This window comes from Solenopsis invicta, chromosome 6 (assembly GCF_016802725.1).
Source record: "Solenopsis invicta isolate M01_SB chromosome 6, UNIL_Sinv_3.0, whole genome shotgun sequence".
In the NCBI taxonomy this organism is placed as follows: domain Eukaryota; kingdom Metazoa; phylum Arthropoda; class Insecta; order Hymenoptera; family Formicidae; genus Solenopsis; species Solenopsis invicta.
The window spans coordinates 12,248,755-12,275,539 of NC_052669.1; the positions used below are offsets into that span (position 1 = coordinate 12,248,755).

The following is a 26,785-nucleotide window of genomic DNA, read 5'->3' on the forward strand; positions in this document are numbered from 1 at the left end:
CATTTTTAAATTTCTTTATTTTTTAAAAATAACATTTTGTATTAAATAATTAAAAACGATTTAAAAATTATATATAACAAAAAATATGAAATAAAAAAAAATCGCACCCGCGGGGATCGAACCTGAAATCCCAAGCGTACCAGTTAACGTCCTAATGCCTTACGCAATGACACTTGCTCGAAAATCGTTCTTCTGTAACGGTATTATAAAATGCTGGAATTTAATCGTCATTTTCTCGAGAATGCCTAAGTTGTGCAACAAACGGCTTTACTACAATAAAGATGTGAGTGAATACTATACACCCATAAAATTTTATTAAAATCGGCGAGATTATTATCGGGTCCTCTCCTTGTTAGGCCCGGTCTACAATAGGTGTAGTAAGCCTTAAATTTTTTGCTCTAAACTCTATGCTATGACGTAATTTCCGGCAAAAACTGTTTTCCGCGCTACCTTAAACTTTAATCTCTAAGCTTTAAGCAAGTTGGCCAAGTCTCAACTCTTAAGTTTAAGAGTTAGATCCAAACAAACTTCCATAGTAAATTGACAGGTAAAAAGTGCGTACATTGTGGAAGTAAGCAGTGTTAAAGCAATGATAGGTAATATGATAGTATTATCTATATTCGAACCACAAACGGAACACATAACCTACAATATTTTGCCTTCGCTCATTGACACTGTGGATTACGCCTCGGGCACATTGTAGACGAGTGTGATGTGAGATCGTTTATCACAGCTTATTGCTTAAGACTACTACTTAGTGCAAAAAACTTAAGGCTCACTACTCCTATTGTAGACCGGGACTTATATTTAAGATCAAGTACAATCTTAAGATGTCAACCCATCAACCATATTAAGAGGCATTTAAGGCATTACTTAAGATAGTCTTGAAATACGAATCGACTACGAATACCGACTTGTGAATTTTTTTAATGTTTAATTGGAAAACTTAGAATATTTGTTACATATTTATTTACACTCTATGTAGATTAATAAAGAACAGAAAATTGATTCTCTAATTCCTTAATCTATTTCAATATACAACAAATATATAACAAAAATTACATTAAAAAAAGATTATCAAAAATTGATTAGTAAATAAAGTTATTATTTATGACAGGATAGATACTGCACCAGGCGTACAAATCTTCACTTGCCAATCCAACAGTTTAAATAGATATGTTGTTTTCTCTGCCCAGTGATATTTGGACCTGATAGAATCTGTTTTCCAACGAACAATCAATTTACCAGATGCGTCGCTAGAGTGTCCCGTCTTAAATGATTGTGTCGTAATATACAGATGTGCTGCATGCTTCAAGACATTAACTATGTCTGTATTCGAAGTCAGCAGATTTTTTTGATGTACATGTATAAGAATGCAAAGTTGCGACAAGGGATACGTCGATATAAACGATCTCAAGTATCTTATAAAATACATGGTGTCGCGTACATCAAGACCAAGATCAAAAAGATGGCTCAGATCATCGATTATGAGAACGACGGATTTGTTTGTCTTTGCCGCTTCGTCGTATTTTTCTTTTACGTGTACAAAGAGTTGATGTGCGATATCTATATGTTTCATAGACGTGACATCTGGAATCATTGTTTTCATTTGATTTATAGAATCCTTACACGTATCAGCGATATTATTAAATATAATTTTCATCGGCTCGACAATGGTGACTTGGCCCTTTTCCTTTAAATCGAGAAGATTGTAACCGAGTCGCATGCCAATGTTGTGGTAGTGACCGAAGGTATTGTGACAAAGAACGAAACAAACAGTGGCATCCAACTTTTTCAATGCTTGCGATAAAATGGCGTTCACTAAGAAATTCGCGTTAGTACCATGCCGTTCCTCGATTAGAATTGTTTTATTATCCATTGATATCCTGTCTATTCCAAGAATATTGCATATCATTGCCATTGAGTTAGTCATAATAAGCTGAAAAATAAAAGCGCACTTATTATTATAACAATACCAATACAGATGACACTCTGATTAATTAAAATAAATTAAAACAAATAAATATGAAAAATTCCTCTAAGAGCTGACACAAGATTTTGATGTGCAAGTTTTATATCTTTCTTTAGTTAAATAATCAAAAAATCAGTTTTTTAAATACTAGAACACATGTTACAATTTAAATCGTAAAGATTTCGACTCACAATTTTGCGTCAATACAAAAATCCCGCGTAATTAGATTGTATTCTTGATAATATCGTCGTCACCATTTATTATGTAAATTTGTCAATATATCTTGATGTCAGTTGTTAGTTATATAGACAAGCAGATACAATACAACTTTTTCAAGTTTAAACCAAGTTGTGTACTGAACTCCAATCAATTTCGAATATTACTAAATGAATATAAGATAGTTAAAGTTCATTTACATTATTTTTATATAATAAAGGATATTAACCCTTAAACAGTAATCTTAACCCTTAAAATGGGTCTGAGAGACCCCATATGAAGTTTTGATCGTTTGCTATGTGAAGACGAAATGAGATAGGAGGTTTGGATCAAGACGTAAAAAAAGTTTGAAATCTTATCTTTCAATTGATATGGTTGATCAATTTTTTTGTTCAACTAGAATTCGAACGGCACGGCAGCAAAGTTTTGTTAGAGTCAATGCGACTCATATAGGGTGTAAGTGAAACTTTTTTTGTAAGTATTTTACATAAAAAAGCTGGACAAAATACGTTCAAACAGGTCAGTTTGCAGATGTTACTCGCATATACTCTGTCTAAAGTTGGAATACTATAAAATGCTGTAGAAAAGGGAGTTTTTCCGAAATATATCATGAGACACATCAATTTTCAATTTTAGACACGATTTAATCAAAAATATCTCATACTCACCTTGTTACATAATTATACTTTTTAAAAGGAAAGACTTTGCCAAATTTTTTTTTTGAAAGTGTGACTCTTTAGCTTTAAAACGCCGTATTTGAAAGTCCTTAAACGTTTTTTGGTGCGAAGATATGATTTTTTGAAGGGAAAGTGGATTTTTGACTAACTTCTTATTTTTGCTTAATGGTTTTTCTTTTATAACTTCACAATAAATTATCTTTCGGCAATGCCGATTATGCAGTTACACTCCTGAGATTTTGAACTTTTGTTTAAAAAAAAAATCGTAGAAAAATATTGATTGTAATCAAAATTATAACTTCTCAAAGTTGAAAAAGTCTCCCAGACCCAAAAATGTGTTTCCGTATTTTACAGGATCGGTGTGTTTAAGGGTTAAACAAAAGCCATTTTTGGCTTAAAACTGACACCTAAGTTATTTATTAGAAACTGTTTATGGGACCCTTTAAAAGCAAAAAAAAAAAAAAAAAAATTATTTGTCCATCAGGTCCAGAGAAGTTATAAAAAATCGAGACTTATTATTGATTGCTGAAGTAATCAATGTTTTTTAAGCTTTATACCATTAATTGCGAAATATGGAATTAGATGAGCCACAGTTTATTTTACGTAAATTTTCACCCACAACATTGAACAGCAATGTCAGAATTGTATAATGAATAAAGATAAATAAATAAACTTGAATAAATATGCAAACTTTTTGATTATTTTGTTATAGGTAACGAATAATATATAACGATTAATATCTTACTAAAAATAATAAAAGTTGTTTACAATTAATAAATGTAGCTATTATTGAAAAAAAAATTGGCACTGCAAGGATTCAAACACCTCTCTTCACGCGGCCGCCGAGGGTAAAATAGGAGGTGCGCCTTAGTCTCCTCAGCCATCGCGCTTCATGCTTTAACCTACTGCACAATCGTACTTAACGCACCGTGCGGCAAATGCCAAACTTTACATGCAAATTTTTCAGAAGCAAAGGCCCATGCATTCAAACGCTCTGACACTCTTATACCTTCGAACCTCCCTTTCGAATGAACTATAGCTCATCTAATTCCGTATTTCTAATTCACGTCATCTCCTTGTAAGTGATTAATTGTCAATAAATGATTAGTCCATGTGAATTCTTTATTATGCAACAACATCTCGAGATGTCGTATTTAAATAGATTACAGTGGATGAGTACTGTGCTCGTTTATGTTTATTTTGTGTGATGTTGTGTGCACGGCATTAACCTTTAAACACATAAGTGGGCCGAAAACCTCATATAAAGTTTCGAACGCTTGTTATGTGAAGACGGGATGAGATAGGAGGTTCGGACCAGGACGTAAAAAAAGTTTGAAATCTCTTCTGATTGATATGAGTGGTCAATTTTTTTGATCAACTAGAATTCGGACGGCACGGTAACAAAATTTTGTTAAGGTCAATAAAACCCATAAAATGTGTGAGTGAAACTTTTTGGTGAGTAATCTTATGTAAAAAAAAATTGAACAAAACACGTTCAAACAGATGCGTATGTTACTCTGTCTAAAATTAAAAATACATAGTGCCATGGAAAAGAGAACTCCGTAGAATCCTAAATATAATATCAAACACATCAATTTTCACTTTTAGATACCTTAATCAAAAATACCATATATTTGCCTTGTTATGTAAATATATTTATTAATAAAAATAGCAGTGACATAAAGGGCATAGCGGAGTAAGCATGTGAAATCTGCCCCCATACCAATTGAGCTCAAATTGGTATCATTAGTTGGCATTTCTGAGATGTAAAACTTTCTAAAATATTATCCTTAAAAATGCATTTTTTAGGGAGTTATGGAAGAGGGAAGTAAAATTTAAAAAATGGTTTTTCTCGAAAACGACTGGATCGATTTTAATGAAAAAAAAATATGTTGTAATCATCGTTTAGGTAAATATTAGGAAATTTTGTTTAATTTTTGTGATGAAAGAAAACGGTAAAAAAAAATTTTTGAATTTTTTACGAATTTTTTTTTCCGTGATACTTTTGAGGTACCACTTTTATATTTACACAAAAGCTTCTCTAAACCCTCTACTTTAACATATTTTTTTTGCAAATTGATTGTACGTGGGGAACATGATTAAAAATAACAATTATTCGCGCAACGTTGCGCTACGCCGCGCCGACCAGGCGGCCACGGTCCCGAAGCGCGGCTGATTATAAGGTGTAGGAGTGGGGTAGCCGAAGCTCGTCGAATGGACCCGATGTCTGATAAACGCTGGCTGGCGCCGAGCTCAATCCCATTCGACGCTTCGGCTCACGCAGCGGCAGCAGCGGCTACGCCGATTTTGAAAAAAACATCGCATTGTTGCTTTCTTTGGTTCACATGTGTAGATTTTTTTTCAATAGAAAATGTCTACTCCATTAAAAGTACACTTACAGTGTGCTGGCTGTGACATTAGTTTAAATAAAAGTGGAAGAAAAAAATTAATACTTAATGAAGAAGAAGCGAATTCTTTTCCTAGTTGTTTAAAAAGAACGATATCCATTAATGATATTTTGTGCCACAAGTGTTGGCTTTCTGTTTATAAAAAGGCACTCAAAAGAAATGAGTCTGAATTGGAAATTGATAATCTTCCTTCCTCCAAATTAACTTCTGATTCGACATTCGAAGTTAAGAGGATGCTAAAGTAACAGAAGAACTTCCTCGACGTCGGTCCTACAGATCACTGCAGATTATTTTTCGAGCAAGACCAGGCTATTGCTTTTTGTCCATTGCATAGATCTGTCTTTGTTTTTTGATTATTTCGCCATCTGCGAAAAGTCCTATCAACTACTGTTGACTACCATATTGCTCTGTTTATGACAGTTTAACTTCGCTAAACAAAATACGCATGTGGTAAAAATACATTAAGATATCTTTTTTGTTAGGTGTTTAATCGTAATTTCACGCGGTTAGTGTTACCAAGTGGTATGTATTCTAAAAAATGAGTGAAATTTTTAAATTGCGCTAATTATAAAAAGAATATATTGCTCTTTAAAATAACTGTTGTATTTACTTAAAAATAAATATCTTAAATTTAATCTAACCTAAATGTATTTTTTTCCAAAAAATGTATGAAATCTTTAAATTGCGCCAATTATAAAGAGAATATATTGCTGTTTGAAATAACTACTGTACTACTTTTAACAAATAAAATGCAAGTGATAGTATATTTATTTTTTAAGTAAAACCCAAGTAGCGATATCTTTAATTCCTTTTTAAATAAAATTCAAGTGATACTGTCTATATATTTTTATTGAAACATTTTTCTGTTCTAACCTAAGTGGATGTACTTAATTTAAAAAAGTTTCAATAAAATATGTAACATTTAATCTCAAAGAATTAAAGAGAAAACAGAAATGAGAATGTTTTATTAAAATAAAAAATTTTTAAACTACAAAAAATTACCGCTGCTAGATGTCTAAATATAATCTAAATAAAATGTTGTAAAACAGCAGCGCCAATATTTTGTAGTTTAAAAATTTTTTATTTTAATAAAACATTCTCATTTCTGTTTTCTCTTTAATTCTTTGAGATTGAATGTTACATATTTCATTGAAACTTTTTTAAATTAAGTACATCCACTTAGGTTAGAACAGAAAAATGTTTCAATAAAAATATATAGACAGTATCACTTGAATTTTATTTAAAAAGGAATTAAAGATATCGCTACTTGGGTTTTACTTAAAAAATAAATATACTATCACTTGCATTTTATTTGTTAAAAGTAGTACAGTAGTTATTTCAAACAGCAATATATTCTCTTTATAATTGGCGCAATTTAAAGATTTCATACATTTTTTGGAAAAAAATACATTTAGGTTAGATTAAATTTAAGATATTTATTTTTAAGTAAATACAGCAGTTATTTTAAAGAGCAATATATTCTTTTTATAATTAGCGCAATTTAAAGATTTCACTCATTTTTTAGAATACGTACCACTTGGGTTGGAATAGGAAAACTTTTCAATGAGAATACAAAGTACAAAGTAGTACTACTATTGTTTTGTAGAATTAAAATTAAAGGTAAAATTACCACATGGGTTAGTATGGAAAAATTCTTGTTAAAATACAAAAATAGTACCACTTGGGTTTTTAAGAAAAATTAAAGATAAGGTGCGCACGCACACATATAAATTGGCACCTTTTTTTTACCTTTCTTTGAAAAGGTAATTTTGTACTGATATCACGCGTTTTGTAGTGATAAGCAAAATTTATTTTGTTTGTAATGAAATACATGATTTTAACTTTGCAAGATTGTGAAGATATATACCACTTGGGTTGGAATAAGAAAATTTTTCAATGAGAATACAAAGTATAATGTAGTACTACTTTTGTTTTGTAAAATTAAAGTTAAAAATGAAATTATTGCATGGGTTAGCATGGAAAAATTTTTCTGTTAATTAAAAATAATTAAAAATAAGGTGCGTGCACACGCATAAATTGACATTTTTTTACCTTTCTTTGGAAAAAAAAAATATATATATATATATATATACATGCTTACGTTATTATTTATAACAAAAACCATTACTAAATCTTATTATTAAAAATTCAACATTATCGTTAAGTAGCACATCTTTAGGATCACCAAATTTTAAAAGAATCGATCCCACAATTTAATCTACAATCCTCTATTCCTACCTTTGAATAATAACAGTAAATATCCAATTTCTATAACTTTTAATTTTTATCTTCTATTTTTATACAAGACATCAAAAGAATAACAATAATAAAAAAAACAATAGAAATTGTAAAGTATTATGATAAAATTAAACATTTCCAACAAGCACCAAATATAATTCTAAGATGTAATGTATGTATATAACATATATAACATAGATCAAGATAATTACGTTACATTAAATTAAACACATACGCTATGTGTTTGCTAAGTTTGAAAATTAAATTTTCTTTATTCGTAATTAGAATAGAATATAAGACGCTTTTTCGAGATCTCGAGGATTACCTCGACGTCAACACTCAAATCGCCTTTGCCGCCGCCGTCGCCGTCGTCGTCGTCGTTACCGCGCGTCGTTGTCGTCGTCGTCGTCGTCGTCCTTACCGCGCGTCGTCGTCGTCGTCACCGCAGGTCGTCGCCGTCGTTACCGCGCGTCGTTGTCGTCGCCGTCGTCGTCGTCGTCGTTACCGCGCGTCGTCGCCGCCGTCGTCGTCATCGTCGTCGTTATCATCGCCGTTGTCGTCGTCGTCGTTACCGCGCGTCGTCGCCGTCGCCGTCATCGTCGCCGTCGTCGTACTGCGCGTCGTCGCTGTCATCGTCGTCGTCGTCGTTACCGCGCGTCATCGCCGTCGCCGTCGCCGTCGTCGTCGTCGTCGTCGTCGTCACCGCGCGTTGTTGTCGCTCGTCGTCGTCGTCGTCGTTACTGCGCGTCGTCGTCGTCGTCGTCGTCGCCGTCATCGCCGTCGCCGTCGTCGTTACCGCGCGTCGTCGCTCGTCGTTACCGCGCGTCGTCGCCGTCGCCGTCGTTGTCGTTATCGCGCGTCGTTGTCGTCGTCATTGTTACCGCGCGTCGTCGCCGTCGTCGTCGTCGTTACCGCGCGTCGTCGCCGTCGTCGTCGTTGTCGTCGTTACCGCGCGTCATCGCCGTCGCCGTCGCCGCCGTCGTCGTCGTCGTTACTGCACGTCATTTCCAGTCGTCCACTCCCAGAAAACATTTTGCGGGTAAACGTTCAGCAAATCACGCGCAAAAGGGATTCCTACAACGCAAGCAAAACCTTATCCAACTGCGTCGTCATAGCGCTAGCAAAACACTAGCACACTTTGTGCGCAATTTCAATAAGCGATATGCACGCAAAACGCTAGCACACTTTGCGCGCGATCTCAATAAGCGATATGCACGCAAAACGCTAGCACATTTTGCGCGCGATCTCAATAAGCTATACCCTGCCGAAAATGTGCTATTAAAACCAATTTAAAAAAAGTTAATTTGAATTGATCGGAATTTCCGCACCGAAAATATGGTATTAAGACCGATTGAAAAATAAGATCCAAACCCAGATAGATTTATTAAAACAGAATACATTAATGTAAACGTAATAAATGTTTAGTTTACAAAAAAAATATTTCTTGTATTCTTTTTGTTAAAAAAGATTTAAAAAAAGATTAAATTTGAATTAAACATTTAATTTATGTACAAGATTAAATAACAATACAAATTGTTATTTACTTGTAAAAATATAAAATTTTATGTGGAACAGCGTTTTCACACATACGCTATGTTTGAAAAGAATGAGAGCGAATGTTCGTCTCGAGGTTACAAAAAGCAGCTCCTCAAAGTGTCACTAAAGTATATGAGCTGACGAGTTAGCGGCGGTGGCGCCTAGATATAACGCCTGTGGCCGCACTCAACTCACGAGAAAATCTCCTGCGGCGTGGCCGCCTAGCGGTGGCGTTAGCACTCACTTGTTAAACCCATTTCAATCTGAAATTACAGAATTTCAACTTGCTGGCAAAAGTCACGCAAATCGCGTACACAGTTTACATGCATAAGACGCGCAAACTTTGCGCGCAAAGGATGTTATCTGGGTGCAAGCAACTTACGAGCAAATATAATTATCCAATACACCAGTAAATCACATGCAAAATGGTATCCATTTGCATGTGATATGCTGGTGTATTGGACAATACATGAGCTAGCCACTTGTAAGCAATATACACGATGTAACACGTTCTACGAACAAAACGCATGCAAATCTGTTACAAAGTTCGCATGCACATCGCGCGCAAAACTTGCCAGCAAAAAATGTTATCTGGGCTGTCACTATCACCACTTCTACTATTGACACCTCGTGCTGTTTTCGAAAGCGTCCTTGAAGTGTCCTGTCCTCGTCGAGGGATCACGAGGACGTACAATCACCCGGCACTAACGACCGTATACCTAATGCACCGCGTTTTTCGCGACGCGACGTGCCTGATTCGCGAATCTAAAAATAACAGGTTAGGAAAACTGTCATCTTAACTTACCACTACATGTATGTACACATATATAGTGGTAGATGGCCATGATGCTTATGGGTACGGCCATGTTATATCACGTGATAGAACGGCTATAAATGAGCGCCACTCGTTACTCGAGTCGAAAAGGGGTACTGGACAAGATTCGCTTGGCGACGATAATGACGTATCTTACACATGTAAAACATGTATTGGACTTTGCGTCGCGATATCTCCGCTCGTAGGACACGGAGAGAAAAAATGAAAACACTTTTATTATGCAATTCGTCACCAAGCTATCGATTGAGACTACTCAGACCTTGATCGGTTCAGCCGTTACTGAGATCTGATAACTCGTTAATGCTTGAAATCGCTGACTCGCGTAAAAGAGGCGCGGGTCTTTCTTGCTTTGCGTTTTATCTTTTTTTTAAATTGGCACGAGACGCGACCGCGCCTCTTGATTCGTGCATGTTTTCTGAAGTGCGCTCTACTATCATTTTGTACGTACGAGCTACACAACTTCTCTGTTAAAGTAAAGTTAACCTCAGGTGATGGCTATACGAGTGAATTTTTAATGATTTATAAACTTTTGTTCGATTTTTTTGTAAAATTGACTTCAGCGCACTTTCTTTTTACGCGTATTTTAATTCTAAAAAAATTTTTTGTGATTCTGTAACGCCAATTTGAAGATATTTAGTGCACTGTAAATGTCGATAATTCATGGTACTTTAGCATCCTCTTAAGTTAAAATCAAAGGAAACCATGCTTGACGCTAAATATATTGAGATTCAGAGAACAGTTTCTACACATAAATATTGTTGTCTTTGTTCTTCCACAAAAAATCTTATGATAATTCCGGAAAAAGCTCGATGCAGTCATACATTAAGAAAAAAATATATATACCAGTTGGTAATCGATGTTGTCGAAGTCTAATCATCTAATAAAAAAATCGAATTTTTGAAGACGATCTTAATCTTCTGAAGACACACTCTAACACTACAAGTTTTACTGGGTTAGAATTATCCAAAATGATGGAAACTCTTTCTATCAAATGTGATTCACATTACTTGATAAAGTTGGTGAATTCACTCTTTCAGAGAAACAGCTTGATGTCTTTACGGGATAAACTTGGGACAATCTTATTCAAATAAAAGACATGATGATTTCATTGAGAAAAGTAAGTTCCGTTCAATAATTCAAGCTCTGGTTGTATTTCTTTTAAAATTACGTACGGCATACTCTAATAAAATGATAGCTTTCATCTTACAATTGGAAAATGAACAATCAGTTTCAAATTATTCTGCGAGCATAATCAAGTCTTTTGAAAATGACATTTTACCACTTCATTTTGGCTTACATAATGTTAAGAGAAATGATCTCATTCAAAATCATAATACAGAAATAACAAAAAAATTGTTTAATGGTTATGACAACTTATTTTTGATTTGCGATGGTACGTACGCCTGACATCAAAAAAGTACTAACAACGAGTACCAGAGGAAATCTTTCTCAGGGCAAAAGAAAGTTCCCCTCTGTAAACCCTTCACTAACTATACAACTGACGGATATATAGTTGACATGTTCGGACCGTATCTTGCAAATCAAAATGATGCGGAAATCTTGAAGAACATTATTCAAGATCCAAATGGTTTATCTAAATTGTTAATAGAAGGTGATACTTTTGTCCTTGATCGCGGTTTCCGAGATATAGTACATGATTTAAAGAAAAAAAGTTTACAGTTTTAATGCCTGCATTGAAAAGAAAACAAAAACAATTGTCAACAAAGGAGTCTAATCAGTCTCGATTTGTTACTAAAGTTCGCTGGGCAGTTGAATCTGTCCATGGAGTATTGAAACAAAAGTATCGTCTTCTGGATTACAAAATTGACAATAAGTTAATACCAAAAGTTGGAATTTATTTTAGAATTGCATCATTTTTGAACAATACTTTTGGGAAAAGACTACAATCTGATATAGAAATTGCGGGTGAAATTGTACAGAGGATGCATGAGCAAAAAATATGGAAAATACTTTGGCTATTGAGGCCGAAGAAAAAGGATAGTTTCTCCGAAAACTTCTTTTCCAAAATATTACATCTGACGATCTTTTGGATTTTCCGGAACTGATTGAAAGAGATATGAAAATTTTATTTACCGGTTTGTATCAATTTTCTCAAGCCGTGTCGTATTTGGCAGAAATGGTAGACCAAAACGGGAAATTAAACATAGAGTATGTTAAGGATGAAAAAAATGTTCTTAAACTAAAAGTTTCATCTCGACATATTTCGCGTACAACGTACAGATGTTTCGTGAGGTACAAACCAAATAGTATCGGTGTTTCGGATATAACCCAATATGCATGTGAGTGTGCTAATGGTAGACGAACTATTGGTTGTTGCTCACATATTGCTGCAATAATATATTATTTATCACATGCAAGGTATTTGTCAAAAATATTTAAACCAGCAGAAATACTTAGCAATATATTTAAAAAGGATAATTCTATCCCAGTTATTCAAAGTGATAGTGAAGATGATTAATGGTGAGAGGCGAGAGGACTCACCTTAAAAAAGCACCCCAAAAAAGGAGTTTGAAAACGTACTGCAACCTCTTCGTGGTAAACTCCGGGAACTATAAGTTTCATATAGGCTAACTGCACGTTATTAATAGGAATATTATATATTATTACATACTATTACTATAATATGCTGAATAATAAAATCTTTATTTCTATTAATTTTCTTAGCAACTAAACATTGCAATACTACAACAAAGCTAGTATGTAAGTTCCACGACAACGACCGTCGTACGCAGCGGCGAGTCGAGGCAGTGGCCGCCCGGTCGGCGCGGTGTAGCGCAACGTTGCGCGAATAATGGTTATTTTTAACCATGTTCCCCACGTACGATCAATTTGCAAAAAAAATATGTTAAAGTAGAGGGTTTAGAGAAGCTTTTGTGTAAATATAAAAGTGGTACCTTAAAAGTATCACGGAAAAAAAATTCGTAACAAATTCAAAAATTTTTTTTACCGTTTTCTTTCATCACAAAAATTACACAAAATTTCCTAATATTTACCTAAACGATAATTACAACATATATTTTTTTCATTAAAATCGGTCCAGCCGTTTTCGAAAAAAACCACTTTTTAAATTTTACTTTCCCCTTCCATAACTCCCTAAAAAATGCATTTTTAAGGATAATATTTTATGAAGTTTTATATCTCAGAGATGCCAACTAATGATACCAATTTGAGCTCGATTGGTGTGGGGGCAGATTTCACATGCTTACTCCGCTATGCCCTTTGATTCAAGTTAACACGCACGAAGTGTACGTTCAGTTGATCGGAACGAAGATAAAGTTGAAGGAAAACAAAACGAGTTGACCGAAGATTAAACTGCGTTCAAAATTGAACGAAGTTCATATAAACTCTGAGTTGAACCACATTGGAGGAAACGGGCATAAAAGTTTTTTGTTAAGGATGTTTTAAATGTATGATGTTTTAAAGGAAAAGTGGATTTCTTAATAATTTTTCATTTTTGCTTAATTGTTTTTTATAACTTCACAATAAATCATTTTTTGACAATGCCGATTATGCAGTCACATTTCTGAAATTCTGAACTTTCATGTAAAAAAAAAAAAAAAAAACCGATTATTGAAAAATGTTGATTGGAACCAAAGTTATTGCTTCTTAAAGTTGAAAGTCTCTCAGACCCAAAAATGTGTTACGTATTTTATTGAGATCGGTTTACGTAGTTTACCGGGATCGGTGTGTTTAAGGGTTAATAGTGGTAAGGCTAGATAACTATTTCTTCCCCAGCTGTTAGGGCCGTTCGCCTAGTAGGGTCTCTTTCGGCGGATGGCCCCTGCCACCTTCCCGTGGACAGGAGATAGGTAGGTTTGGTGTTGATGGTTTGCTCACCTTGGATATGGGGTTGGCACAGAACCCCACCACAGAAAGCACCTTTCCGTTCGGTGCTCGCCCCTAAATGGGGGGTGCTCGAACCTAAATGGGCGTGAGGAATCTTCTACGTGCTGCGTTGCCCCCCGGGGCTGGGCGGAGGCCGCTTCGCTATAAGTCTTCAATGCCCTTCTCCCAACCTGATGCAAATGGCGCGTCGGGGAACTCGTGCTTCGATCTCCTTTAAGGAGAAGCCTTGATGTAATGCTCACCAACGGTTCTAAGGTTTCTCTCCTCATCGGGGATTGAAGCTAGACTCAATATGGTTTTAATGGATAGGTGGATTAGGACAATCCTAGCATTGTAGCACAGTTAAGACTTGCATGCGCCCTAATCTGACAAGGAGTAGGCAAAAACTGTAAAATGCCGAATGAGATAAATCATAGCTCATTCGAAAGGGGGGAATAACTATATTAAAAGTGTAAAAGGGTTAGCGTAAATGGGCCTTACTTTTTAAGAAAATTGCAATTAAAGTTTAACATTTGGACGTTTGTACGTTAAGTATTGAAATCTTGAACCATTATCCAATAGAGCGTCGTGACTGAGAATGCTAAGTGCTAGTGTTACATTTTTTCCTCCGTAGCGGATTGGGTTCGAATCTCCACAGCTTCAAATATTTTTTATTTTTTTTAAACCTTTTACTATTATATTTTACAATTGCATTATCTTTAGTATTTTTTAACTCAATTAATAATAATGTACTTACATATACTAATAAAAGTAAGCAACTTTTAATAAAAAATTAATAAAAATATTTAATAAATTATTTATTATAATAAAATTATTTATAAAGATTAATAATTAAGCCTTAACGAGCAAATTTATTCCGAAAAATAATACACTTTAATTTATGTTTTATAAATTTATAACATCTTATAGTTTTATAACTTTTTATAATTTACGTCTTATAATGTATAATATTATAGAAACTCTCGAAATGTATTATTTTTCGGAATAAATCTGCTCGTTAAAGCCTAATTATTAATTTTTATAAATAATTTTATTATAATAAATAATTTATTAAATATTTTTATTAACTTTTTATTAATAAAAAGTCCTTAATTTTATTAATATATATATATATATATAAGTACATTATTATTAATTAAGTTAAAAAACACTAATGCAATTGTAAAATATAATAGAAAAAAGTTTAAAAAAAAAAAATTAAAAATATTTGAAGCTGCGGAGATTCGAACCCAATCCGCCACAGAAGGAAAAATGTAACACTAGCACTTAGCCTTCTCAGCCATCACGCTCTATTGGATAGTGGTTCAAGATTCCAGCACTTAACGTACCAACGTCCACATGTTAAACTTTAATTGCAATTTTCTTAAAAAGTAAGGCCCATTCATGCTAACCCTTTTACACCTTTAATATACTTGTTCCACCCTTTCAAATGAGCTGATTCATCTCTCTCATACATTTGGCATTTTACAGTTCTTGCTTACTTCTTGTGAGTCCCACACCCCCAGGTCTAGCCAGCAAAGAATCCATGAGATTTCCCCCCCAAAAATAGCTATTTCTTAATTTGTTTTGAATTTTATTTAGTTTCGCATTGCTTTAATATAGTTTTTTACATAACATAAAACTTCGCTTTTACAAACTGCCAGATCGAAGCTGAACACGCCCTCTTTTAGATCAAGACCGCAACACTTGTACACGCGCATGTACGTACACACGCACACACTTATTCACTTTCACACAGAGACTCGGAGAAGTATCACGTTTTTCTTTGTTTACTCGTGCCAGTGTTTTTGGATTTCAAAATATTCGCAATTACGGGCTAATAACGTCGCTCTCTTCACCAAATAGAATTTGGCTATCACATCACAAAAACAATGATATCAAGAAAAATATTATAATTGTTTTTGTTCTACATCTGGTAAACAATAATTATTTTTTTCTGCTTCTAGAGGGTCCCATAAACAGTTTCTAATAAGTTACAAGAAAACCTCGCAAAGTAAATTCGGTAAAATTCAGATTTTAATAAAACTTGGTATAAACATAGAAAAGATAAAATATTTCTATTTAACTAAGCTATTCATTTTTCAAAAAAAATTTTTTTCATAAATTTACCTTTATACAGGGTGATTCAGAATAACCTTATGTTCTTGAAGAGACATATTCCTGAGGTTATTCTGAAACAACTTTTTTTTTGGCAAAAATTTGTCCGAAGCGTAGTTTTTAAATAATGAAAAGAAATAGTTATCCAATAACCGGGCGCGTATAACAGTGATGCAGGGCCGGCGCAACTTACCATTCGATACGGGCAATTGCGTGAGGCGATCGCAGAGATAAGCTGACAGCTAGAACACTGCTTTTCCTCCCTTCCCCCTTTTTCTCACTTTCTCTCCCGCTCTTTCAAAGCCTTTATCCTATTCTAATTTTCATTCTTTTCTTATTTATTTATCAATTAATACACTAACACTGAAATAATGCTAAAATTAAAATATTTAATTATTTGATGTCTTGTTTTTAATAATTTTGTACGTGTAAAAAATATGTTTTTTTAAGTCAAAAATAGCATATTTAAAATGCGTGATTGAAAAATAAAAATGCAGAGTGAAAGAGAAAGAGAGAGAGTGAGAGAGAGAGACGATTTCAATCAAATTTAAACGTGTATACTCACTTATCATCCTACACAGCAATCAGCCTTTATCTTCGCGAAGACAAAATATCCATATTAAACTCGAGATTTTTCTCTTTTCTTCTTAAATCACATCATTTGTCATATACACTGCAATCATTTTTTTTGATTGAAAAATACTAACGCATCACTTTATACAAATCACTATCGTCAATTACTATTAGTCACTATTAATCACGTGTGAGAATTACTCAAAAAATGAAATACGTGCATGTAACCGTGATCTCGAAGATTTCAACGTCATTCCGATTTTTGACGGCTGAAAGACTGAGTTTGATATGAGACAAGAAACAGTCGCTCGAGAAACGTGAGCTGTAAACGCGCCGTGAATGCAACGTTTGGCTCGTCCGGGATGACCATGAAATCTTCGAGTTCATGGTCACAAGCGCAACAGTATTTTTAATTTTTAATTATCGCCTTCTGACTTTTAGAACGTTGATTACACAGTAATACCGCAAACAATAAAACGAGTCAATTGCTCGCTAGTAAAGCAAAGAGGATATAACCTAATCTCTTTGTTGTAAACACGTGTCGTGTGTTCGTTGTGTAAACACGTGTTCCTTTTTTTGAGTAATTCTCACGCGTGATTAGTAGTGACTAATAGTAATTGACGATAGTGATTTGTATAAAGTGATGCGTTAGTAATTTTCGATCAAGAAAATGATTGCAGTGAATGTGACAAGTGATGTGATTTAAGAAACAAAGAAGAAAATCTTAAGTTTAATATGGATATTCTGTCTTTGTGAAGATAAAACTGATTGCTGTGCAGGATGATGAGTGAGTATACATGTTCAAATTTGATTGAACTCGTCTCTCTCTCTCTCTCTCTTTCTCTTTCACTCTGCATTTTTATTTTTTAATCACGCATTTTAAATATGCTATTTTTGACTTAAAAAAAATATTCTTTTACTCGTAGAAAATTATTAAAAGACGTTAAATAATTAAATATCGTTTTTAATTCTAACATTATTTTAGTGTCAGTGCATGAATTAATAAATAAATAAGAAAAAAATAATAATGAGAATAAGATAGAAGTTTTGAGAGAGCGGGAGAGAGAGAGAGAGAGAGAGAGAGAGAGAGAGAGAGAGAGAGAGGGGGGGTGCGGAAGGGAAAGCAGTGTCCGAGCTGTCAGCTGATCATTGCGATTGCCTCACGTAATCGCCCATAACGAACAGTGAATTGTACCGGCCCTGTTTCACCGCTATATGCGCCCGGTTATTGGATAACTATTTCTTTTTATAATTTAAAAACTAAGCTTCGGACAAATTTTTGCCAAATAAAAAGTTATTTCAGAATAATCTCAGAAATATGTTTCTTCAAGGACATAAGGTTATTCTGAATCACCCTGTATACTCTATTTACAGATTATTGCATTACAATTCTAATTTTTATAAAACTTTGCATAAATATAATGGGAATAAATACATAAATTTAGAAATTTTCAGTTGCAAGTAAAAAACAATTTGAAGAGGTAAAACCAACCCCTCAAAAATAGACTTTCGCCTTTTTTCAATGTGTCGTAAAATAAACAAAATATTAAAAAATGTTTTATATCAAATTTTTACATCAAAAATATTTCTATTTAAGTACGCTATTAATTTTTTAAAAAACTTTTTTTCCAAAAATTTACTTTTATACCTCCTATTTACAGATTATTTATTACATTAAAATTCTAATTTATATGAAACTTGACACATATAGAAAGAATAAATGTATGAATTTAGAAATTTTCAGTTGTGTCTAAAATATGGTTTAAAGGGATAAAAGCAAAATCATCCCTCAAAAGTAAAGAGACTTCTGCTTTTTTTCAATACTAACAAAATAGGCGCGCACTGTACACCTTTTGATATTATATAAATTTACAAATTACAAATTTACTCGATACACACATTAATCCTCGAAACATGTAACTGTCAAAACACGATCTCCATAATGACAGTAGCTCACAAAATAAGCACAGCAGAAGGACCAATCAGCATTACAGAAAAGCGTCAACAATAAACTTCGAAAAAGTGAGTATCGATTTAACATGCACTTTTTCAAATAGAAACTAGACAAAACAGGCACGCGCTACGCGCGCGCTATAAAGTGTCTGATATTACATACTTTCATACAAATTACAAATTGAATATTACATCATTAACCTCTCAATATACATAGTCAAAATACGCGGTCTCCGCGATAACAGCTGTTCATAAAAGGCTGAATGAGATCTAATTAGCACATCGGAAAAGTGCGATAAACTTCGAGAAATTGAGTATCGATACATTACCTATATTTTTTCAGATAGGATATCTCGTAAACTAAACAAAATACCACAAATTGTGTATCAAAGTTTCACAGTACAAATATCTAACTACTCTATTCATTTTTCTAAAGACTTTTTTCAAAAGTTGAACTTTTATTGTATAATAGTATTATATAATATTATACAAAAGTATAATACAATAATGTTTAGGTACTTTTACTTTACATGTACAGTGCGTTGCATTGATGCCTGGGGTACCGATTTTAAGGACCACATTTCTTTCTTAGTTATTTTTACGTTCATGACCAAATGCTGCTGTCAACGATCACCGCAGCATTCAGTCATGAACATAAAAATAATCAAGAAAGAAACGTGGTTCCTAAAATCGGTACCCCAGGCATCAATGCAACGCACTGTACCTATGTGCTCATAACTAATTCAACTATTCAAATTATTTTTTGGGCGCAATTGAAAATTTCTAAATTTATTTATTTACCCTCTCTACATTTATACCAAGTTTCATTAAAATTGGAATTTTAATGTAATAATATATAAATAAAAAATATAAGTAAATTTTTGAAAAAATTTTTTTTCAAAGTGGAAAAAATAAATAAAATAGTTAAATAGTTATTTGTATTGTAAAACTTTAATATAAAACATTTTTCAGTATTACGTTTGATTTACGTGATACATTGAAAAAAAGGCAAGTCTCTTTATTTTTTAAAAATGGTTTTATCCCTTCAAACCGTTTTTTAGTTGCAATTGAAAATTTCTAAATTTATGTACTGACTCCCTCTACATTTATGCCAAGTTATTAAAATTAGAATTTTAATACAATAAATAATTTGTAAATAAGGGGTAAAAAGGGTAAATTTATGAAAAAAAATTTTTCTTGAAAATTTAATAAGATTGAGATACTTTTTTTGTTATAAAAATTTGGTAAGTATAAAACACTTTTTAATATTTTGTTTAATTTACAAGATATAGTAAAAAAAAAAACAGGTCTCTTAATTTTTGAGAAATGATTTCACCTCTTTGAACCATTTTTTAGCCACAATTAAAAATTTCTAAATTCGTATATTTACCTCTTCTACATTTATGTAAAGTTTCATTAAAATTAAAATTTTTATGCAATAAATAATTTGTAAGTAAAGAGTATAAAAGGTAAATTAAAAAAAAAAAATTTTTTTTTCGAAAAATAAATAGCGTAGTCAGAGCTATTTTTGTTGTAAAATTTTTATATAAAACATTTTTTAATTTATATTTATATTATATTATATTTTGTTTAGTTTATGACATATTAAAAAAAAAGCAAAAATCTTTTTATTTTTAAAGAGGTTTGGTTTTACCCCTTCAAACCGTATTTTAGCTGTAACTGAAAATTTCTACATTCATATATATATATATATACTTCCTCTAAAATGTCATGTTTCATTAAAGTTTGAATTTCTCATTTTGCAAGGTCTGATTTCCTTGTCCAATTACTACTTTTATTTATTAATCAGATTAAGCAGTTATAGACTATAAGTAGTCAATGAAAGTAGAACATATTGTACGACAAGCGCACAGTAGACCGATTGTTTCGAGCGTAACGCTCGATTGTACTTCTTCCTTTTACCAGCAATGACAGGATGTTGGATTGACAACTAAACTTGATGTGCAACAGAATCTTATATTTTTTCGAACAGTAATTCTGACAAACTTGTATCACTGCACTCCAATATTCTGCCAAAATTTATATAATGCACGACAAACTGAAAAAGGCTTAAAGAAGAGCAAAATGTACGTATATTGCTTATATTGCGAATATCAATTCTTGTAATTTTTAAAACTCAAATATGCTTTCTCATCACTATTCGCACTTTCACAAGCCATATTTATTTTGTTAAATAAAATAGTTTGTCAATTTTTTATCACAATTTCAAGAATCCAAATTTCTTTCAATTTTTTTATTAATATTTAACCCTTAAACACACAGATCCCGTAAAATACGTAAACACATTTTCGGGTCGAAACTTTTTCAATTTTGAGAAGTAATAACTTTGATTCTAACCAACATTTTTCAACAAACTTTTTTTTCACAGTTCAAAATCTGAGAAATATAACTGCATTATCGGTTTTGCCAAAAAATAATTTATTGTTAAGTTGTAAAAGAAAAACCATTAAACAAAAATGAAAAATTGGTCAAAAATGTACTTTTCCTTTAAAAAATCATATTTCCACAACAAAAAAACTTTTAAGAACTTTCAAATACGGCATTTTAAACTAAAGAGTCATACTTAAAAAAAAACTTATGGCATTGTCATTCCTTTTAAAAAGTATAATTATATAACAAAGAGAATATGAAGTATTTTTGGGTGTCTAAAAATTCACTTTTTTTTTTAAATCATATCTTTGCAACAAAAAACTTTCAAAAACTTTATAATACGACGTTTTAAAGCTAAAGAATCATACTTTCAAAAAAAAAAAATTATGTCACTGACATTTTTATTGAAAAATATACTTACCTAACAAGGCAAATATGAGGTATTTTTGATTAACTCAAGGTGTCTAAAGTTGAAAATTGATATATTTGATAATATATTTCGGACCCTATGCAGAAGTTCTCTTTTTCACAGCACTATAGTACTTTAACTTTAGACAGAGTAACATACGCGTATGGATCTGTTTGAACGTGTTTTGTCCAGTTTTTTTTTACATAAGATTACTCACAAAAAAGTTTCACTCACACACTATATGGGTCCCATTGACCCTAACAAAACTTTGCTACCATGCCGTCTGAATTCTAGTTGACCAAAAAAGTTAGTCAACCATATCAATCGAAAGAGGAGTTTTCAAACTTTTTTTACGTCCGAACCTCCTATTTCATTCCATCTTCACACAGCAAGCGTTCAAAACTTCATATAAGATTTCTCAGACCCAATTACATGATTAAGGTTTAACTATGTTTCTCATACATATATAGAATATTCAAATATTCTTAATATTCATAAAATATCGTACAATATTTGTGTGCTATTTGGTAATAGAAGCAGAAGACAAGGGAAGAATCACTATTTTAACTTAAACAAATTAAACATTGTTATCAAAATACAAAAAATAGAAAATTAAATAACAATTATTTATTATTTATTCAGACTCTTATTGAGTTTATCAATTAACAATAATTATTAGGGGCTCAAAAGCCTAGCTAGTTCTCATTGTTAACAGTTGTACATAATGTCTTATTTAGAACTGATAATAGATTAAACATTCTTTAAATTGACAAATGTTTTGATCTATTTAATTTGAACAAAGTATTAGAAGACTTTCAAGATTTAACACAAAATAAACAGCTAAAACAGGCTAGTGAGAGTCAGCGCGGGTTTAAGAGCGCAAAACACAATCAGTGTTCAAACAATTATTTATTCATAATGAATCAAAAGTAACGAACGTTTCGGCTCTCTTTAAAGCCCTCTTCAGTAAAATTACAAGTAAAAAATTACGCTGAAGATGACAATTAAAATAATTTTTTACTTGTAATTTCGCTGAAGAGGGCTCCAAAAAGAGCCGAAACGTTCGTTACTTTTGATTCATTATGAATAAATAATTGTTTGAACACTGATTGTGTTTTGCGTTCTTAAACCCGCGCTGACTCTCACTAGCCTGTTTTAGCTGTTTATTTTCTATTTAATTTGCTTTTCTTCAATGTCGATTGACATAATTATTTATATAACGTAATGTAATAGTAAGTAATAACATAGAACCATTTTTTGTAAACATGCTCTTTACAAAATTTATAACGTCTCCATATACGTTTAAGGGGTAATACCACCTTTGAGATTTGAAAAAATCGATTTTTTTTTTGCTTAAATCATTTATACTTATAAAAATATGCTGTAAGTAGTTTTAGAACAAAATTCAAACTGTATTATAGTGTTTGAGCTGATTAAATGAATCGTCTCTATGCGCCTACTGAGCAGCTGCAAGCGATTTGGAGCGGCCCCGTCTTCTCTATGCTTCGTAGTTATTTGGGCCTTATTTATAAACTGAAAATAGACCTTTGATTAACACAATATAGATGTTATTACTTGTACTATATCAGTAAATAGTTTTGAAAGCGTTGGTTTCTGTGTTTATGCAACAAACTTGGCTGTTTGTTGTTATAATGATGGCTATAACAGTCTAATGAAAATTTTGCAAGTCTAAAACCTCATGGTGGGCACTACTTGTCATTATTATTGCCAAAAATTGGATGCGCGGCGCGTCGTACTTGCCGAGCGCAGTCTCACCCAAGAAGCAAGAGACCAGAATATCATTATTAGCAACAAGAAAGGAATATAACGAGGCTACTGAACTTGTGGAAGAACCGCTTTATGGGGCAGGCATCGCAGATTAAAAATAAATTAAAAATTTTTATCTTTATACACAAAAAATCAGTTACCAAAACTTTAAACGCGTTTTTCTCAAAACACAATTTTTTAAATTTGCGTGCAAGGTTATTCTTACAATTTTTATCCGATTGACTTGAAATTTTAACACAATCTTCTTGTAACTATTCTACAGGGAAGTACGTAGGCTTTTTGCAAAATGTTGAAAACTCTTTTTGTAATCAGCATTTTTTAAACAAATTTTTGGGTGAAAAATCCGCTTTTTTCTATAAATAGCTGCCATTTTCATAAAAATTAATATTTTTAAAAATCCCTACGTACTTCCTTAGTTTTGAATCTGTAGATAATGAAGATTTTTTTTGTTTGGTTCCAACATAAACCATATCGCAGAAAACTTGCACACAAAAATTCATCTTTAAGAAAAGACGATTTCGTAAATAGGCTAGTACGCCGCCATTTTGTGCATAAAAGAGAATTTAAAAAATATTTTTTTACTCGTCAATATATGTACAATAAAGCCCTCTAAGTTTTTTTTATATAAAGTTATTCATTTGTCGACAATAAATTCCCAAACTTAGGTATCATTTTAGGGCCTCAAAGGTGGTGTTACCCCTTAAATCACTTTTCTTCCTTTTATTTTTCAATGCCTATGATCAGTCAGCAAGTATTTTTTAAAAGGCCAATGTGTAAAACGTACTTGCCCAAATGTTACTTTTTTTTCTTTATAGTTAATTGCTAATTTTTATGTCATACTAAGTAGTTGTTAATAAATTATAATTTCTCTGGTGTCTTAATATTATATTTAATAATAAGATAATAAAAATCCTACTTTCTGATGATATTCATTATTTTAACAATTCTCCTTTGTTACTAGTCACAAGAAACATATTGACTATGTCTTGTCAATATGTCGAAGTTTGATCTAAGACTGTGACATTGTCTTTTTCGACTGATAAGAAGAAGAGAGTAGAAGAAAAAATTGTAGAAAAAGATCTAAACAGAGAAAAGGAGATCGAGCACGGGAAGGTATACGTCCAAAAATAGCTCCGTATCACTGTGTTTAGTCAAGAATGTTTTTATAATAAAAATCATCTCCTAGATGTTACACTTAATGTATGACAGTTCTTCGTCTAAAATCTTAACTTTTTCTCATTGTCAAATTGTTAGCAATTGCAAATAAAATATTATGTACAAATGTTAGCAATGACAACCAACTAATCTTTTAAACCCCTAATAATTATTGCTAAAAAATATATCCTATTATGTTCACGCAACTTAATGTCATAAGTAAAAATCAATTGTACATATTGTAAAGCATTGTAAAAGGTCAAAACAAGAAGATTACTTACAAGCAGAAGTCAAGATAAGAATCACCGATTTTAATAAAATTTTATTGTGTAGTATTCATTCACATTTACTGCAATAAAGCAATTTGTTGCAGATATTGGGAATTCTCGAAAAATTAATGATTAAATATTTCCAGTACTATAGTACATTTACAGAGTATAAAATTTCTCATTCATACACAGCCCAATATGCATCAACTTGTTCAGAAAAACTTGTACCAAAAGTGTTCCTTTGTTTACAAAAAGCTGGAGACAAATTTGATCCTATAATATAGAAACAAGTTGATGCTCTTTGTCGAATTTGGAAATGTGTCGGATTTGTGAATTGGTTTGACCATGCCTAGAATCTATTATTAATAAAAACTTTTCCTTTTTTACATATGGCTTTAATATTTCTTTTAAAAAGCCTCTATAAATATTTAAAGTTAATTTTCCTGACCTAGAGCATTTGACAATGACATTTCCAAATTCGACAACAAGAGCATCAACTTGTTTCTTATAGGACTATTGTAGGATTATTAGAGGATCAAATTTGTCTGCAGTTTCTTGTAAACAGAGAAACACTCTTGGTACAAGTTTTTCTGAACAAGTTAATGAATCTTGGGCCATGTATAAATAAAAAATTTTATGAAGACTCTGTAATGGTACTATAGTGCTGGAAATATTTAATTGTAATTTTCTCGAGAATGCTCAATATCTGCAACAAGCATTACTACATTAAATATGTGAGTGAATACTACACACTCACAAGATTTTATTAAAATCGGTGACCTGTATTTCACAACTTCTCTTTGTTAGTTCTAAAATCTCAGAACATAAAAACCACATATTTAGGAATATTGTACAATCCTAGGTAACTTGATTAGTGATCACAAGTTGATTTTTCACACAAATAAAACTAGGAATATGTTCTAGTCTTGGACAAACAAAAATCTTACAGAAAAAAGGTTGATATTCAAAACAATACCTTTGGCCAAAATTACTAGGTATATTTTTTTCATTTATTCATAATTCTTTTATCTGTCTCTAATTGATTACTGACATTATTGTACATAAAGGTTCTTGAAACAAAATATGTGATAATTCACATTTTAATTTGTTTTTCCATTTAAAAATATTTTTAAAAAATTATAAGGTGGCTAATATTTTTGGCCAAGAATATGTATATAAAAAGATAATTACAAGGCTTAGGCAAAAAAAGGTACAGATTTAAATTATTAACCCAGTGGAAGAGTGGTAAAAAAAAATTATTTTGAGTATGTAGCCGGGTGTGATATACCTCAACACAATAGTGTCCATAAAATTTTGTTTATGCCAGAATCACATCAAATAACTGCAATATACTATAAAAGAGGATAATATAAGAAACAATTTCAATAAAAAGCAAATAATATTAAGCTCTAGCTACTCGAAATTGCTAAAATGTCGCAATAAAAAATAAAAAATATACCAATGAAAACAGGTGAGGTATGTCATACCCCACCATACTCTCGTTGGATTAAATTCAATGTATAATACTATAATTGACAATATAAAAATTATGACACTTCCTTTTCCTATGCTTCCATTTGACTTTAAAAAGAAATGATCACATATAAATATAAATCCTATTTTATGACTTTTATCTAGATCAATTGTATTTTGAATGTGGATGGTTGTTCACATCTGACCAAATATAAATATAAAACCTTCTATTTTAGGATTTATATTTATATGTGGTCAGATATTAATGTCTATATTCAAAATAAAACAATAACAGTTGAGCAAGATTAAATTCATCATATAAAAAACAATATATGAGTACACTCCAACCAAATCTTAATTTATTCAATATTATTCGAAATTAATTAGAAATTAATTTCGCATCTTGCTTTAGATTTAAAAATATTGTATCTATTCGACTACATAACTAATGATTGACGTCAAAAAATCTTGACAGCCTTCCACAATAAATGACATAGCATTATTAAAGACGTAATTCAATTATATGGAATTTTTAATACTGAAGAGGATTCAAAATTGCGAATCAAAACGCTTGCGGTTTAAATTGTAACATAGTAAAAATATCCTTTATAATCAATTAACTAAATAAAACTATAAAACTTGCAAAACTCAAATCCCATACCGATTTTTAGAGGCAATATTCCATAGTAATTATACAGTTTAGCTTACCACGAATTTCGATAAAATTAAACTTATTTGACGCGTTTTTGTACAAGTTAGGTTAAGTAAAATTAGTACTCGTCTTTCAGTTCAGTTCAGACAATCCGTTTGTTTTCTGTTCCTGGGGGTCGATCATGAAATTTTTTCTCTAGAGCGGAAACGTGAAAAGTGAAAATCTTTACCATTGAAGTTAATGGAGAAATTTTTCACTTTTCACGTTTCCGCCTTA

At 32.0% G+C, this 26,785-nt stretch overlaps 1 protein-coding gene across 2 annotated transcripts; it reads right to left on the bottom strand.

The window, feature by feature from the left end:
* On the bottom strand, positions 1–26,734 carry LOC105202567 (elongator complex protein 6). Of its 2 annotated transcripts, none has more exons than XM_026141641.2 (2): positions 26,566–26,734; positions 1–1,939 (listed from the first exon to the last, which is right to left on the bottom strand). In XM_026141641.2, exon 2 carries the CDS (start codon positions 1,931–1,933, stop codon positions 1,109–1,111), a length of 825 nt encoding a protein of 274 aa, XP_025997426.1. In that variant the 5' UTR covers positions 1,934–1,939; positions 26,566–26,734; the 3' UTR covers positions 1–1,108. The 2 variants fall into 2 exon arrangements, with proteins under 2 accessions (XP_025997426.1, XP_039306384.1); XM_039450450.1 differs by lacking the exon at positions 26,566–26,734 and adding an exon at positions 26,519–26,542.
* Positions 26,735–26,785: the final 51 nt, after the last annotated feature.